Source organism: Sinocyclocheilus rhinocerous, unplaced genomic scaffold (assembly GCF_001515625.1).
Source record: "Sinocyclocheilus rhinocerous isolate Xijiao unplaced genomic scaffold, SAMN03320098_v1.1 scaffold442, whole genome shotgun sequence".
In the NCBI taxonomy this organism is placed as follows: domain Eukaryota; kingdom Metazoa; phylum Chordata; class Actinopteri; order Cypriniformes; family Cyprinidae; genus Sinocyclocheilus; species Sinocyclocheilus rhinocerous.
In genome coordinates this window covers 689960-706648 of record NW_015641030.1, presented here as the reverse complement: position 1 = coordinate 706648, position 16689 = coordinate 689960, and the positions used below count along the sequence as shown (strand labels likewise).

The 16689-nt window shown below is 35.6% G+C and overlaps 2 protein-coding genes and 1 long non-coding RNA gene across 3 annotated transcripts in view; 2 read left to right on the top strand and 1 right to left on the bottom strand.

The window, feature by feature from the left end:
• Positions 1 to 11164, top strand: part of LOC107754205 (potassium voltage-gated channel subfamily B member 2-like) — a 123154-nt gene extending 111990 nt beyond the window's left edge. Inside the window, exon 3 of the mRNA XM_016570576.1 lies at positions 6778 to 11164. Within this exon, the coding sequence (XP_016426062.1) occupies positions 6778 to 8718 (1941 nt within the window). The 3' untranslated portion in view covers positions 8719 to 11164. The remainder of the gene's footprint in view (positions 1 to 6777) is intronic.
• Positions 11165 to 11743: 579 nt separating this feature from the next.
• LOC107754208 (uncharacterized) lies at positions 11744 to 15186 on the bottom strand. Its single transcript, XR_001641553.1, has 3 exons — positions 15114 to 15186; positions 13608 to 13641; positions 11744 to 12838 (listed from the first exon to the last, which is right to left on the bottom strand). It is a non-coding gene; the product is annotated as an uncharacterized LOC107754208 (long non-coding RNA).
• Positions 15187 to 15348: 162 nt separating this feature from the next.
• LOC107754206 (telomeric repeat-binding factor 1-like) overlaps positions 15349 to 16689 on the top strand; it is a 7714-nt gene continuing 6373 nt past the window's right edge. The window contains exons 1-2 of the mRNA XM_016570577.1: positions 15349 to 15575; positions 15721 to 15822. Coding sequence (XP_016426063.1) covers positions 15404 to 15575; positions 15721 to 15822 — 274 coding nt within the window. The 5' untranslated portion in view covers positions 15349 to 15403. The remainder of the gene's footprint in view (positions 15576 to 15720; positions 15823 to 16689) is intronic.

Below are 16689 nucleotides of genomic sequence, written 5' to 3'. Positions count from 1 at the left end.
GGGGGGGGGTTGGGGGCGGGGGGAGGGGCGGACCTCCCATAAGTAAACCCCAACCATAAAGCCCCAAAAAAATTAACTTGGGGGTCCCCTGTTTTTTCAAAACTATAATACTTGAAATATGAAATAAAAATGAAAATTAAATGAAAAGTGCTGATTGCTGTAATAAATTTAGACCTGCTCATGTCACATTATATGTGACCTGTGCTGGCAAAATGAGTCACAATGAACAAATTTTCAAAAACTTATTTTTATTTTTAAATGGTGTATGAGTTGTTGGAATTGGACAAAAACTGACTGAGCTACACCTGTTTGAAGTCGATAGAGTCAAAAGGTCGATAGAAGTTTTCTGAAGGTTCCAAAGCAAAATATCCTAGCAACGTTGCATCTTTTTCTCCAATTATTTTCTTAAATAATCATTACTATGTTAATAATCACAATATAGCTATTTTTTATTTAATCTTTGTTGTTATAATTAAAAACAGATGCAAAAAAGAACAAATATAAGAAAGAAACAAGTGTACAGTGTATTACTTTTTTCATTTTGCATCTAAACAAAAGCAATCAAGTAAGAAAAACAAATAATCAAATGTAAAAATCCCTTTATTGTGTTCATTACAAATAAATTGATTATTAAAAATACAAAAGCAGTTCAATCAAGTGCAGCGAATGATCCCTCTTTTCTTTTATTGTTTGATTAACTTTAATGAGACAGACGGCCTATATTATGACTTACTGTAATGCACAGATCTAATATAATGTTACACATCCAATGTTTTTCCCCAACAGTTCCTCAAACGTTCACTTAAGACATAACAGATTATGTTTGTGAATACTTAAATACGAGAAGCAAGAAGCGAGCGGAGAAAGGGTACTCCTCTCATAAAACGTACAAATAAAGATCATTTTAGATGTTTAATTATTATTTGGAGCATTGGGATCGCTAGACAAGGGCTTAATTAACTCATTTTTGTGAAAACCTCAAATTCGACATTTTTCACTTTTATAGCTCAAAATTAGACTACGCATTCTGACTCATTTTGCCAGCAAGGGTCATATATTTCTTTTTACGTGTTTTTACTGTGTTGCGCATTTTAACCAATCACTCATGATTCTGTTCAATTTATGAACAGCCATTATGAACGGCCAATCAGGGGCGTCATCACTGAAACCTCAGAGTTTTGTTCGGGGCGCGCACGTGCTAAATGAATTCTAACTGAAACTCGCAAATTTTACTATTTGGTTTAATTTTGCACTTTTGTCTAAAGTAAAAATGTAAATGAAAATAAAATGTTATGTTCATTTACTAAAATGTGATTTTTCTCAGACAAAAATTACTTAAAATAAAAATTAATATGAAAAATGTTTGAACGTAAAATGGTTCATGTAGAATGTAGAATATTTCACTTAAAGGTGCAATGTGTAATATTTAGGAGGATATATTGACAGAAATGCAATATAATATACATAACTAGGTTTTCAGAGGTGTATAAAGACCTTACATAATGAACCGTTATATTTTTATTACCTTTGAATGAGCAATTTCTATCTACATACACCGCGGGTCCCCTTACATGGAAGTCGCCACCATGTTTCTACAGTAGCCCTAAACGGACAAAGCTCTACAAAAGCGCGTTTCGTCATAATGTTGTCCTTGCGAATAAACACTGACACAATGACGAACAAGTAACAATATTATTCGCAATAACTTCGGTTTATTGAGTAATTAAGTAAATATGAAGAGTTCAGATGCAAAAGCCTCTAAGTACGTCTGACGTTTTTCTTTAAAATGTGCATTTCTTTCTGACTACTATGTATAGGCTTCTATGCAAACACTGGTACTTCTGAATGGGTTGAGGCTGGGATTTAGCGCCTTTGAAGTGAAAGTATGAACATATACTATGTGTGGAGAGCATTCACTCAGTATCATTATCTAATTTTTGACCAAGATGGCTTTTAGAGGCTTTTGCATTGGAACTCTTCATATAATTCCTTAATTTACCTTTGTAAAGAAACATCTGCTGTCTCAGACGACGTCATCTTATTCCTGTGTGGGCTACCATAGCTTCTCTAAAGGGAGGGGTGAGCGGTGGACTGAGCCGTTGGTTGCGACTCGCAACCTCACCGCTAGATGGCACTACGATTTACACACTGCACTTTTAATTTTGCACAAATATTTTATTTATGTTTGTACTGACTTTCGTTCAATTAAAATTTCATTTTACTTAGACAAAATTTACATTTTGGGTCAAGCAAAGGTTTTTATTGAGACTAAATTTTAGTTGCAATTAAAAACGTTCGTTAACACCATTGTCTTCTGCAATTTTGTTAACATTGCCCCAATGCCAGGTCTTTTCAGAGGCATGATTCCCTTTTTGTTACACTTACCTTTGCACCACAGGACAAAACATTTAATCCCAAAGCTCATGTAACACATTTTATAGATTTATTGGAAGCTGCTGGATGAGCTTTTGTAACAGACAAAACAACTACAGGCAATGTGTGTCCTCCTAGGCAATGACGTTAATGGACAGGCAACCTTGCAAGCTGTTCCTGGGTCAGAAAGCGAGGACCATAGTTGTCCTTCCTAAAGGGATTATCCCAATGAAGCCGCGACGCATACATGGATGCGCATCGTAACTTATCTCTTTAACAACTCCCACTTCATTTAAGTTAATGCAGGCCACTTCTAAAGGATTCACGGAAATAAGGTCAGACACTGTGATCCGTATTCATTTGACCCCACTTTCTGTAATGTTGCCTGTGGGTATGTGATTTCCAATGCAGCTCCTGCTGTTTGGAAGGTGCAAGCATGTGACTGTTAGAAAGAGTTAGGGCGGGAGGTTAAATAAAATTTATGACTTTTGTAGCTAAATGAATTCCACAACACAGTGTGTATGGACAAGTACATGCAGTGCAGATAAAGGACACGTCACTATTGCTGTAATCCGGAACGGGATTGAAGTTGTTCAGGAGAGTAGCTGTGAGACGGCACTCAGTGTCCTCGGAACACCATGACTTCACACTTCTTCAGAAAATCCATGCTTGACTGATGGGACATGCTGCTAATAGGTTTCTACCGAGTGCTCATTATAATACTTCCTGAACCACAAGTGCTCTTACTTTACAAAATGTAGAACAGTGGGAACTCTGTGGACTGAGATAAAACGCATTAGCTCATTTCATGGCCAGATCTTTGGTCTTGAGCATGCTTTATATTATGGTTTAACCATGTATGCCGTCGGCTTGTAATATTGGACGGATTCAGTGTTTTAAACAAGCGGACACTTAAGCCACTCCCTTTATGACATCACTATCACTTTCTGCACATATGCAGTATCATTTGCATTAATGGTGCAAGAACCATAGTGGAAATCAACACAGAAGAGACAAAAGGAATGATGAGCCCCTTTTGTGGGACCAAAGCAAATTAAAATATCCTGTACACTACTGTTCAAAAGTTTCAAAAATTTCAAAACTGTTTTCTATTTTTATATATTTAAATATATATATATTTCTGTGATGCAAAACTGATTTTTAGCAGCCATTACTCCAGTCTTTAGTGTCACATGATCCTTCAGAAATCTTGACTGTCACTTTTGATTAATTTAATGCATCCTTGCTGAATAAAAGTATTAATTCCTTTAAAATAAAAAATCTGAACCAATATTTTGAACAGTAGTGATGAAAATATTTATTTTATATCAAGGCCCAGGACTGTCAATAGAATAAAATAATCATTATTAAAGGCATAGTTCAACTAAAAATTAACTCATGAAACCCATGTTTTTTTCAAAATATATTTTTATGTTCAACAGAAGAAAGAAAGTCATACAGGAAACTCATTGGAACAACTTGTGGTCGACTAAATGATGACAGTCTTGCTATTAACAAACCATTAACTACGACTTTGCCTCAATAAACTCCTAATTTGCTGCTTATTAATAGTTAGTAAGGTAGTTGTTAAATTTAGGTATTGGGTGGGATTAGGGATGTAGAACATGGTCATACAGAATATGTGCTTTATAAGTACCGTATTGGCCCGAATATAAGACGACCGCGTTTTTTCAGATGTATTTCCAAGAAAAAAATATCGTCTTATATTCGGGACAATACGGTACTAATAAACATCCAATATGTTATTAATTGGCATGCTAATAAGCAACTAATTAATAGTGAGAACTGGTCCCTATACTAAAGTGTTACCCTTTAATCTTATGATTTCCAACCATTCTGTAGAAAGCAGATTGAAACAATATAAATATTGATTAAAATAAATATATTTAATTAATGTTGAACACATTTACTTTGACTACCCAGACCCCCTAGCATCCAAAATAATATTTTCCACATACTATTTTAATACAGTGACTATTTAAAGGTCACTTTTAAAGGTTATTTACCATGTTGTACAGTATATGTTCTCATGCTTAATATTTTTAATTGGTCTTTATACTTAAATTTAAAGAATGATTCTCTTCTTACACATTCATACCATCTTATTAAAATACCTCATAAGTTGAAATATCTAAATTGAAACTTGCTGTTGATTGCATTAATAACACAGCCACAATTTCCGTGTAATCCTGACAGAATTCTACAAAGGAAAGGAGAGTGTTCGCTCATCTGACACGTCAAGGTCAGAGAAAGTTATGCACCCTTCAGAATCACCTGAACTGTGCTAGAGATGATTGAGAGACGTCTCTCCTCATAAATATCAATCCTACTCTCATTTATAAAAGGCTCTAGGTCTGTAATGGAAGATTTGATTCATTAGCCCTAATATTCCTGGAGACCTTCTCTCGTCCGCCATCAGAATAATAGTCACCTTTTATCCGCTGCTATTTTGACCTCTAGAGATTAATTAAGACATTTATCGAATATTGTTTTGCGTTAGCAGAGTTAAAACAGGAAATAAATGGGTAACACTTTATTTTAAGGTGTCCTTGTCACAAGTTACATGTATAATAAAATAAAATTAAATTAAATTAAATTAAAAATTTAAATTAAATTAAATTTACATGTATAATAACAATAAATATAATATAATATAATATAATATAAATCGTATGCGGTTTTACATTGGCCAGGAATCAATATTTGTAAAGGAATATAAATTAGATATATGAGACACTTAAGTAACTGATTTAGCATTTCAAATTATGCAAAAGGAACCAGAAATTCTAGTGATGTTTAATCATATATGGCATTATTTGAATTGTTCGGTAGCTGAGCTCTTGGGAGTTTTTGTTTGTACATCATCACAATCTCGCAAAACATCTGAAGATGCAGGAGATTACAAAGCAATACTAGATAAAGAACATTATCGCAGTACATCAGGTGGCGTGTCCATGTGACAAGTTACGTATGACCAAATCCCTCTTTTACTGGATTGCCAGACAATAAAGAATGGAACAATCATTGAGGGAACAAAGAATTTGCCAGGTCTTTAAAAAAGCAAGATATCTTTTTTTTAACAGGTGACCAATGGTGCATGTTGAATGAACTATTCCCAGCAGATAGGGTGCAGTGAGAAATACATGGGTGAAGGCATGGCTGTTGTCTTCGACCTGCTCAGATTGGAAAAGCTCAACCTGCAGTTGGTCAATAGTGGCAGGAAGGTCTGCTCACGCTTGATCCTCCCACTCATTCATTTACTGAAGCTATTTATGGGTAGAGAGCTGTCACTTCATGCTCTTGTTTGATATTCATGCCATATGCTCGCTCATTCATTGAGGTCCCCTTCAACACAGGTAATCAAAGAAAATGGGATGCTATTTTTGTACTTGTTTTATTTATGCCCTTATTTTTATGGTTTCCGATCCCACCTACGACACACAAACAAAACACGCACGAAATCTGACTCCTCTAATCATAACAAAATGGATTTACTGTGTTTTTATATTATCAAATTTTCCAGAGCTGTTCTAGGACCAATTGATCTTGATGCTTGAGATACACAAGAAGAGGCATGCAAAAGAAAGTTTAGTGATTGCTTTTGAGGATGTAAAGGCTAAAATCAAGACAAATAATGTTAGAATATTTTTTAACTTTAATCTTGTTGCCAACCATATTTAATTGCAAAGCAAATGGATCCATAAATAATTTAAAACTAATCCAATTTTTGTAGAAAATTAAATAGAAAGTAATATTAACTTTCTATTTAATTGTCCACTAAAATGGATTTGCCTTTCATTTTAATGGATCCTTAAAAACATTATTTTAAGAAAATAAGATTTTGTGTGTGTGTGTGTGTGTGTGTGTGTGTGTGACATATGAGGACACAAATTTGTATAATGACATGGGTATGACATAGGTATTACAAGAAGAAGGTGACTTATGAGGACATTACCCCATGTCCCCATTTTTCAAAACGCTTATAAATCATACAGAGTGAGTTTTTTTGAGAAAGTAAAAATGCACAAGGTTTCCTGTAAGGGGTAGGGTTAGGTGTAGGGTTGGTGTAGGGCAACAGCACATACAGTTTGTACAGTATAAAAACCATTACGCCTATGGAATGTCCCCACAATTCACAAAAACAAACGTGTGTGTGTGTGTGTAAAGAGAGAGACAAAAAGGCTTTGCGCTCGTGCTTTCATTTCATAAGAAAGTACACAATTTAACTAAACATATTGTTGCAAGTTTACCTTTAGCACTGCACAAAATCTTTTGTAAATTTTGCATAATGAACCAAGAAAAATCATAATGATATTCTTTAATGAGAATATCACTTACGTGATACGGTAATGACTTACGCATATTTTTTTCTTTCTCTTGCAGATATTAGCCATCATATCCATTCTGTTCATCGTTCTTTCAACTGTTGCACTTTCCCTGAACACCTTGCCCGAACTCCAAGTGACAGACGAATTTGGCCAAGCCAATGACAATCCTCAACTCGCTCACGTTGAAGCCGTGTGTATTGCATGGTTTACAATGGAGTATCTCCTGCGCTTCCTGTCATCACCAAACAAGTGGAAATTCTTCAAAGGGCCACTAAATGTCATTGACTTATTAGCTATATTACCCTACTACGTCACTATTTTTCTGACCGAGTCGAACAAAAGCGTGCTGCAGTTCCAGAACGTGAGGAGGGTGGTGCAGATATTCCGTATCATGAGAATATTGAGGATTCTGAAGTTGGCAAGACATTCAACAGGACTGCAGTCTCTTGGATTCACCCTCAGGCGCAGCTACAATGAGCTCGGCTTACTCATATTGTTTTTAGCCATGGGAATCATGATATTCTCAAGTTTGGTCTTCTTTGCAGAGAAGGATGAGGATGCAACCAAATTTACCAGCATCCCAGCTTCGTTTTGGTGGGCTACAATCACCATGACCACAGTGGGCTATGGAGATATTTACCCACAGACTCTGCTTGGCAAAATAATCGGAGGACTTTGTTGCATTGCTGGTGTGTTGGTCATTGCCTTACCCATCCCTATTATTGTGAATAACTTCTCCGAGTTCTACAAGGAGCAGAAACGACAGGAGAAAGCCATCAAGAGAAGAGAGGCCTTAGAACGAGCCAAGAGAAATGGCAGCATTGTTTCAATGAACCTGAAAGATGCCTTCGCACGAAGTATGGAGCTAATGGACGTTGCCGTGGACAAAGGTGATGATAAACGGCCAATGGACAACCACCTTTCTCCGAGCCGGTGGGGTGTTCCACAGCGCACATCCTCGGATACCAGCCTCAGATCCTTTGACAAGAAGTTTCCCGACAGCGACCCAAACGGCTCACGGGAATACGTGAGAACGCCGAGTCCACAGCATCTGAACGCTCAGAAACTGGTGGAAATGTATAACCAGATGACAAAGACACAGTCCTTCTCGGATCTCAACACAATCAACAGCACACAACCTGCAGCTGTGCCAAACCATGAGGTAGAGTTGGAGATGAAGGAAGTCCCAATGGCCACCGAATGGCAACCCAAGGAAAGAGCAATCACCGATGTCAGGAGCATATCGAGCGTTGACAGCTTTGCGAGCTGCACTGCTGAGTTTGGACAGGGTGAGAAGGCATCCACCCCTTCTTATACAGCAGAGCAGATTCAGCAAAGGCAATCAAAAGTACCTCCGAAACTTCACCTCGGCCAGCTAACACCCTCTGACATGAGTCCGGAGGAGAACTCTGAGACTCTCAACAGAGACATCGACAAGCCACCGGATGGGGAGAACTTCAACGAGGTCATAGAGAACATCAGAAGCTCCATTCGAGGCACAAATCCAATGAAGACAAAGGGCCTCAAAGTCAACTTCATCGAAACGCCAGAGGACGCTCCTCTGACACCGCCCAACACATCTTCTCCACAGGATATCAACAACAGTCTTCTGGAAGATGACTCCCCGGAGGGAGAGTGCTCTCCTCTTTGTTCAGATTCGGAAATGCTGGGTAGTATCCCAGTGAAAGGCTTGGTTCTTTCTCCGAAGATGCTAGCCGGTGGATACCATCCTGGGGAGACGGCACTGCTTCTGGGGAACCTGGAGGAACAGGATTACGATGAGGAACAGAACCAAACGGAAGTGGCTTCTGCAGCCATCTCCTCGCCCAAACTAGCAGCACAGAACTGCACTCAAGTGGTAGTCGGTGGTAATGGGGAGGAAAAGCCAGACTCAAACCAAAGTGAACACAAGGTAGAGAACCACATGTTTACGCCGGAGATCCATTTAATGCCAGGGGATGGCAATCACTCGCCATCTTGCGAAACCGGTATGTGACTGTGGCTTGACATTCGGACAGAGTGGAGCGCACTGGTGGAGAAAGAGGCACTCAGATGTGGTCTGAAAGATATTTTTGCATGGCATGAAAAGTCCCTTGTAAGTGTGTCATTGTCAATAACGCAAAAGAGACTGCAGTTTCTTGCAGACGAGACCTGGAGGATGTGGGTGCAAACGAGAGGCTTGTTTAGAATGTATTTACCCAACAATGAGGACACTGTTGACCTACCTGTACATTTTACCTTTTAACTTGTTTATTATTTTTTTAGAGACAAACGGAACCATAGGGGGACAGATCTACAAGAGCATGCATATTAACAAAGCTGTTTTACGGTGCTTAGTTTGCTGAGAGCACTCCACGGTAAATATAGAGACAACAGCAATGACAATGCACATAGCCACAGAGGGCATAATAGATGTCAAAAGGGTTTTTGTTAGCCTTTTTTCCGTTTTAAAGAGGGAATTTTCATCAAAGACTGTGAAAAGTAGCGACGTATTGAAACATATCATGACTTTCTGTAGAAATGCAATGTGTACATTATGCAGATGTGTTTGTGTTTTAGGAATGGTCTACGATGTCACATATTTATTTGGGGGGTTTATTTTGTTTTATTTGTTTGTTTTTATTTATTTATTTTTTTTTGGTTGGGTACTCAAATTAGCAGCATCAAAATCTCGATTGAATGACCAGATGAATTGCACCACTTTTTTCTTGATATCAGAGTTGCATATACACCTGTAGTTGCCAAATGAGAATAGCAATCAGATAATATACAGTAGCTGTAAATGCAAATTATATATTGACTATTATGTATCGCCATAGCGAGCGATACCTGGATAAAGTTAGATGTCAACTTTCAAAAAAAAGTTTTAGGTTTAAACGTATATCATACAAACACATGGAAACAGCGGGTATGTATGTCTTAGCTTATCTTTACATACTCAAATATTCAATAGCACAGCAAACAGTCAGTTTAAGAAAAACTAGTCTACATAGTGGTATTAGAATAATTAGTGTTATCAAATTAGTGGTTCTGGTCATTCAAACCTACAAATGTTCTTCACATATTTCCCTGTTAAAACTCAAAAAAACAGTCCTCTTAGTAATGCTATATTTACTTCTCAAAAGGACCAAAACACAAACTATGTTTTCAATTACACACAGACATCAAACTTAATCATTTTCTTCATTTGACGAGAGTACAGTAGTGTAAATGCCACTACAGTTAACATTTTTCACATGAGTTGTTTCATTATTATTCATATTTCACCATATCTGTATCATTCAGATGCCTGACCTTTGAGTCATTTCTTAACAAAAACTCACATTTGTCTGGTTTTACAGAGTATTCAAGAATATTTTGTTCTCTTTTGAGTTATGCATTACCATCTGGCCGACATGTTTTTCCTGTCACATGAGAGAATATCCATTTTGTGTTGCCTTTATTCCAAGATTGCTGGAAATGTGTGTATATTACTTGCTTTGGCATGGCAGTTGGCTGATTGTTCAAAATGTACATTGTGTTTGGAAAAATCACACAATCTGAATGGGCTGAACGAGGATTGTGAAAAAGACGAGGAGGAGGAGGAGGAACTCAAGACTTCAGCTGGCTCTGGCGGTTACGCTATGGTGGAAAGTGCAATACAGCATACTGCAATCTATGCAGGCCAAGAATTGTGGCACTTTATTTACAGTCTAATGGATTTGTAAGTGTACAGGCAGAGACTTCAATTGTATTTTTCAGATGATATATCTTTAATATTTGAAATATCAGTGTTACCACTCAAAAATAAAAAAGATTTGACGTTTTACAAAAATACTTCACTCCGGTTATACTCTTCAAATAAGATTCTTCTGACAAATTAGACCAGGAGGGTCTTTTATAAATGTCTACAAACAGGTTCATTTGAAATATGAAAAACAAACTCTTGAAATGATTTAATGGGCTCATAAAAAGTATTTTTGTTTTATCAATTAATGCTGACAGTGGTTCTATTTTTTCTAAACCAAAATTCTGCACGACCACAATTTCCTGCCGTATGGAGTTTGAAATGATGCGTGCCTCTTCATAAACATTTATGAGAAGGCAACAATTCAGTTGGCTTTGTTCATATAGCACTGTACAGAAAATTATACTTTTTATAGGGGGAAAAAAAATCAGGTCTTTAAGTAATAGATATGCGTAATATTAAGTTCTCAGGTTTTCTACGACACTAATCTTCTGATATGGTGGATGTCTATGTTTTCTTCATTTAAAGAACGCATCATCTTGTTTCTTTTGTTGTCGTTGTTTTTTAAAGAGCGTCGTCACATGCCTGTTTCTGTTTTGATAGACTGTTGAATAATGGCCCATCTCATGCATTCCCACAGGATGGTCAGCTTCCCTGCTGTGCGTTATATGCCTCATATACAGTGGCCCCAAAAATGTTTGGACAAAATGTATGATATTTTTTACAAAATATCAAATTAAGTAGAATTTATTTTAAAGATACATAGCACAAGCACACTTTTTAAAGCAAAACATTTTTCAAAAATAAAAGACAGAAGATTTTGGACACTTTTTGGTTGTCAAATATTAATGTACAGTATAAACTGGTAGGAAAAAGTATGACTCAATTACTTTGAACAATAAAGAAAAGTACAGTTAGTTTTGAAAAATAAAATCTTGCAAATGCTACTTAGTGTGATATTTTGTATGAAATTTAAGTGTCCAAATATTATATGGCGATGCTGTATATAAATATTGAAGGTTAAGTCATCGGTGAATGAAGTTTTGTAACAAATTTTGTGCCTGGCTAGCACCGGCTGTAGGCAACTCTGTTATGGTAAATGAATGGACTTTGTTTTTAGAGTGAAATATTTTTTCAGCATGTTAAAGCTGCTACAATTTCCTCAGTACCACATACACAGCAACAACTGTTTAAAAGAAATTCATTTACTCGCCATCCAAACCTGTATGACTTTCTTTCTTCTGTGGAACATAGTTGATATTTTGTCCATACAATAAAGGTCAGTGGGGTTCAGTGTTGTTTTGGGCTGCACTGACTTTGATTATATGGACAAAAACGGTCTTCAAAATATCTAAACATATAAAGAAAGTATGAGCATGAGTAAATAAGGACAGACTTTTCATTTTTGAGTGAACTGTCCCTTTAAGTGATGCCAGCACAAGCAAAACGAAATATGATATAATGAAATGTCTCATGTCTTATAAGTTCTTGCATATGCTCAAAAATACAATTTCAGAGCCCTGATCATTTGAACAGCTCATAAGATAAACGTTATTTATAACTGGTATCCCAGTATTTTTATCTGTCAATGGCAGATTCTCATGCGCATTTTTGTGGCATTTCAAAATTACAGTTTTAACTATTGCACAAATGAAAGATTCACATCATTTAGCACCTGTTGAATAAAGGCAAATAAGTGGGGCTCAAAGTCGGTACTGTTAAACTCTTTTGTTTTCTTCAAAACTCACTCCAGGCAATCAACTGCTTATTGATCTGTAGCATGTCATCATATGACTATAGAAGCATCTCCCATTAGCCTTTATGGGAGCAGTAGATGCAAAGGGATTTGGGTCTGTGTGACTTTGCTCGTGTGTAAATGGTAAAATGAACTCTAACAGCTGATGGACTGTGAACAAGCATGCTTCTCATCACATGATCATTTGTGATATATATCGTCATGGCAAGCGTGTGGTTTTATTTTTTTGTTTGAAAGCGAGGTTAAATATGAATGTGTCATCCCATAGCCTGTTCTCCCATGCATCCTTGCTACATTGTATTTCTTCCTCTCACGTCTTCTGCCTCTTTTCTGTTTTTGTTTAAATGATGTTATCTTGTATCTCAATGTCCGTAGACACCTTTAAGCTGCAGACTGTTTCTGCACATATCAGCATCTTTGAATGCATGTAGTAATCTGTACAATTATGTGATCACAGAACACTTTGTCATGGTACATGTATGTCAACATTTCTGTAAAATAAACTGCATTGTCTATGTTAAGTCTACTAGCATATGCAGGATAACAAATAAATGTGTAAATAACTCACTTGTGTTCTGCAACGTCCATCTCCTGTCTTTATTCAACCCTTTTCCTCTTCATAGTACACAACAGCTAGACATTAAAAAATGGCACAGATTACTTAAACACATTCAAAACAAGAATCCTGAAAAGAAGTAAATTACAATTTTCACAAAAAGATTAACGGTTTTCAACACTGATCATAAGAAATGTTTCTTGAGCCCCAAATCAGAATATTAAAAAGATTTCTGAAAGATCACACTCAAGATTGGACTTTGCCATCATTGAAATAAATTAAATAAATAAATGTGTAATAATAACAAAATAAATTTGTGACCCTGGACCACAAAACCAGTCATAAGGGTCCATTTTTTGAAATTTGAAGATTTATACACCTTCTCAAAGCTGAATAAATAAGCTTTCCATTGATGTATGGTTCAAAAAATCAAACTATTGAGAAAATCGCCTTTAAAGTTGTCCAAATGAAGTTCTTAGCAATGCATATTACTAATTAAAAATTAAGTTTTAATATATTTACAGTAGGAAATTTACAAAACATCTTTATGGAACATGATCTTTACTTAATGTCCTAATGATTTTTGGCATAAAATAAAAATCTATAATTTTGACCCATACAATGTATTTTTGGCTATTGCTACAAATATACCCCAGCGACTTAAGACTGGTTTTGTGCTCCAGGGTCACATTTTAAAATGTATTGAAATACAAAAAATTATTATAATAGTATTTCATAATATTATAAATGTTACTGTATTTCTGATCAAATAAATGCAGCCTTGATGAAAAAAAGAGACTTCTGTTAAAAAATCGTACAGACCCAAAGTTTTGAAAGGTAGTGTACCTGCGGCTCTTCAAGTGTCTCTTCTGTCCTCACTCTTGGGTGTATTTCCTGTTGAACATAGAGAAAACAAGAGATAATAAACATGTTTACATGATTGGCATGTAATCAAACTTAATATATTGTGCGGTTTCACAGCCTGAGACAAAAGCAGGAACGTTTTACTAGTTCAATAACTTTGTCAATCCAAAATTAAAAAAGAAAAAAAGGTGGTATTATACATGATAAACTAGCTTCTTGCCATATTAAGACCCCCTGGCCATCAAACACAGCCTATATATTCCACTCTCACGGGTGCTTTTCCAGTCGGTACAGTAGGCTATATATTTTTTTAAAAGTCCAAAGTGTAGAATTACTTACATACAAAAATGATTTCATTGCTTTTTTTATATATAAATACAAAATGTTTTATTCTATAAAATAACATAATTTTAATAGTAGTTTTGAAGCAATGTTATGTTCAGTACCTTGCTCTGTATATTTTGTAAAAAAAAAATGCATTTAACATCTTTTATCAAAATCTAACAAAATTTGGCGTAATTACAGAAGTGAATTCCACACACAGCCGCACAACTTTGTGTTTTCATCCTTATCTGAGCAAATTCCATCCCTAATGCCAGGTTAGCAAACGTGTTCATTGTTTGAACTAGTGTGACACCTAGTGTTAGTTTATTTTCTACACAATCTTTGAGAGCGTGAACAGGAAAATATAGCCTCATTTATTATCTATCTTTGTGTTTGTAGATCATTTTAATCGCAGACTTGCTTCTATTCTAAAAAAAATGTTTTGTTTTCCTCTGAAAGCAATATCTCAACCATTTGAAGTAAATCCTCAAGTTAAAGTTCATTCAGGGATTTTATAGATTAGCCATTAAGATTCTGCTTTTAATGTAGTTTATATGCTTGTCTAAAATATTTATGTATATAACAAAAAAAATTTTTGTTTTCCTCTGAAAGCAATATCTCAACCATTTGAAGTAAATCCAAGTTAAAGTTCATTCAGGGATTTTATAGATTAGTCATTAAGATTCTGATTTTAATGTAGTTTATATGCTTGTCTAAAATATTTATGTATATAATAGAGTGTATACAGGTCAATCCTGTCAGGTAGAACTTAAAGAGCATTGAAAATGCTTATGTTGTCATTTATATGAAAGGAAATATAATTGTATTAATTTGGTTGATAAACATACATTTATTATCTACACGAGTATAATATAATTAACATGATATAATTAACAGTTTGGAAATAAGAAGATAAACTTATGAAACTTACATGATGGTCAATTCTTCTAGGCCTATATTTTGTATATTTTAAACATATTTTTAAAAAAATATCGATTTCTACCAGTTCCAATGTCTTTACTTTTATCAGACCAGGATGTAATATTTTAGATTCAGTCAAACAAACCACCTACACAACACATCACATAATTCATCAAATCCAAGGCTTCTGCTGTACTTTTCCCACCAAAATAATGATTTGTTTCATGTTGGAGCTAGGCCTACCTGCGGAAATGGCAAACGTCCTTCGGACACAGCAAAATCAGCTCAAAAAAATATATATAAAAAAATAATAATAATAATAATAATAATAATAATAATATGTAAAATACGCCTCGTTGTTGACGTAGTTGTGAGATTTTGAGAAAAGCTTTTATTCAGTTCCACCATAAAACGTTCCTATTGTTGTTTCCTCCGCGCCGGCAGCTGCCAGCAGAACAGTCAGCGCTCGGCGACGCCGCCAGCAGAACAGTCAGCGCTCGGCGGGAACGTTTGTTTTCAACATAAACAAGAAGATGGAGGGGTCGTCGAATGACATAATATCCAGCACGACTGATAAAATAAATGTAACTGAAGTCGAGGGTGTTGTCCAGTCATGGATGATCGATTATTACTTCGCGTCGCTATGTCGGCTCTTCAGAGACAGATCTGCGCTGGAGTTTCGTAAAACTTTGAAACTATTTGAAAGTAATGTGTTTTGAGTGTAGTAAATATTGTTTTTATTATAATAATTAATGCTAGATGCTTTTATTTTGCTTTTATTTATTTTTAATCTTACTGGAGATGTTGTTTGTACTGTATTCTCATTTGTTGTCTATTGTTTATTCCACAGGTATAGTGGATGATCTTGAGTCGTGTTCCCACAGGTCAGATCACCCCACTCAGAGAACGATCTGCTGCTTCCTTGCCAGAGTGATGGACGGGGAAAACCTGGGTAATGTCAACACATTATTAGCAATGTATATTTACATGTGCCAGATAATATCTTTTCGTTTACACCACGTTTTCTTTGTAAGAACCTTGCTTAGCTTTACAGTTAGTTGAAATAATAGCTAGACATTTAACATATACAGTGTAACTCCATGACGCAGTGCTGTCACGGTCGTGAAAAACCTGGAAAAATCCTGGAAATTTGAATGATTCTTTTAATTCAAAGCAAGAAACCACAGTTGTATAGAGTAAAAACGTTAAACTGATAGATATCACCATCAGTCCACAATTTTAATAATTTAATAATGAATAATAATTTATGCATTTAGCAGATGACTTACAGTGCATTCAGGCTATACATATTTGACCAGTATGTGTGTTCCCTGGGAATTGAACCCACAACCTTTTGCGCTGCTAACACAATGCTCTACCACTGAGCCACAGGAATTTATCCATCACATTACGTTCAGACATTAGTTTTGTATTGCAAGTTTCTTGAATTGTTATGTATACTTATGCAAATAAGCATTATCTAATTAAACAGGCACACATTTCCAGAACAGAAATCTGAACACCGAATAAAGCCAGGTTCAAAATTCTTGATTCATTTTGAAATTATTTGAGTTAAGTGTTTTTACAGAAGGGATTTGGGATCTTTTTCTATCAGCATTTAAATCAGAAAATGCTGTCAACAGCCAGAAAAACAAATACTTTTTTACAATGTTTTTAGGATTTTTTTTTTTTATGAATAGAAAGTTGATTTTATTTATTTATTAGAAATAGAAATCATTTGTAACCTCATAAATGCCTTTACTGCCACTTTTAATCAATTCAATGCATCCTTGCTGAATAAAAGTATTCATTTATTACA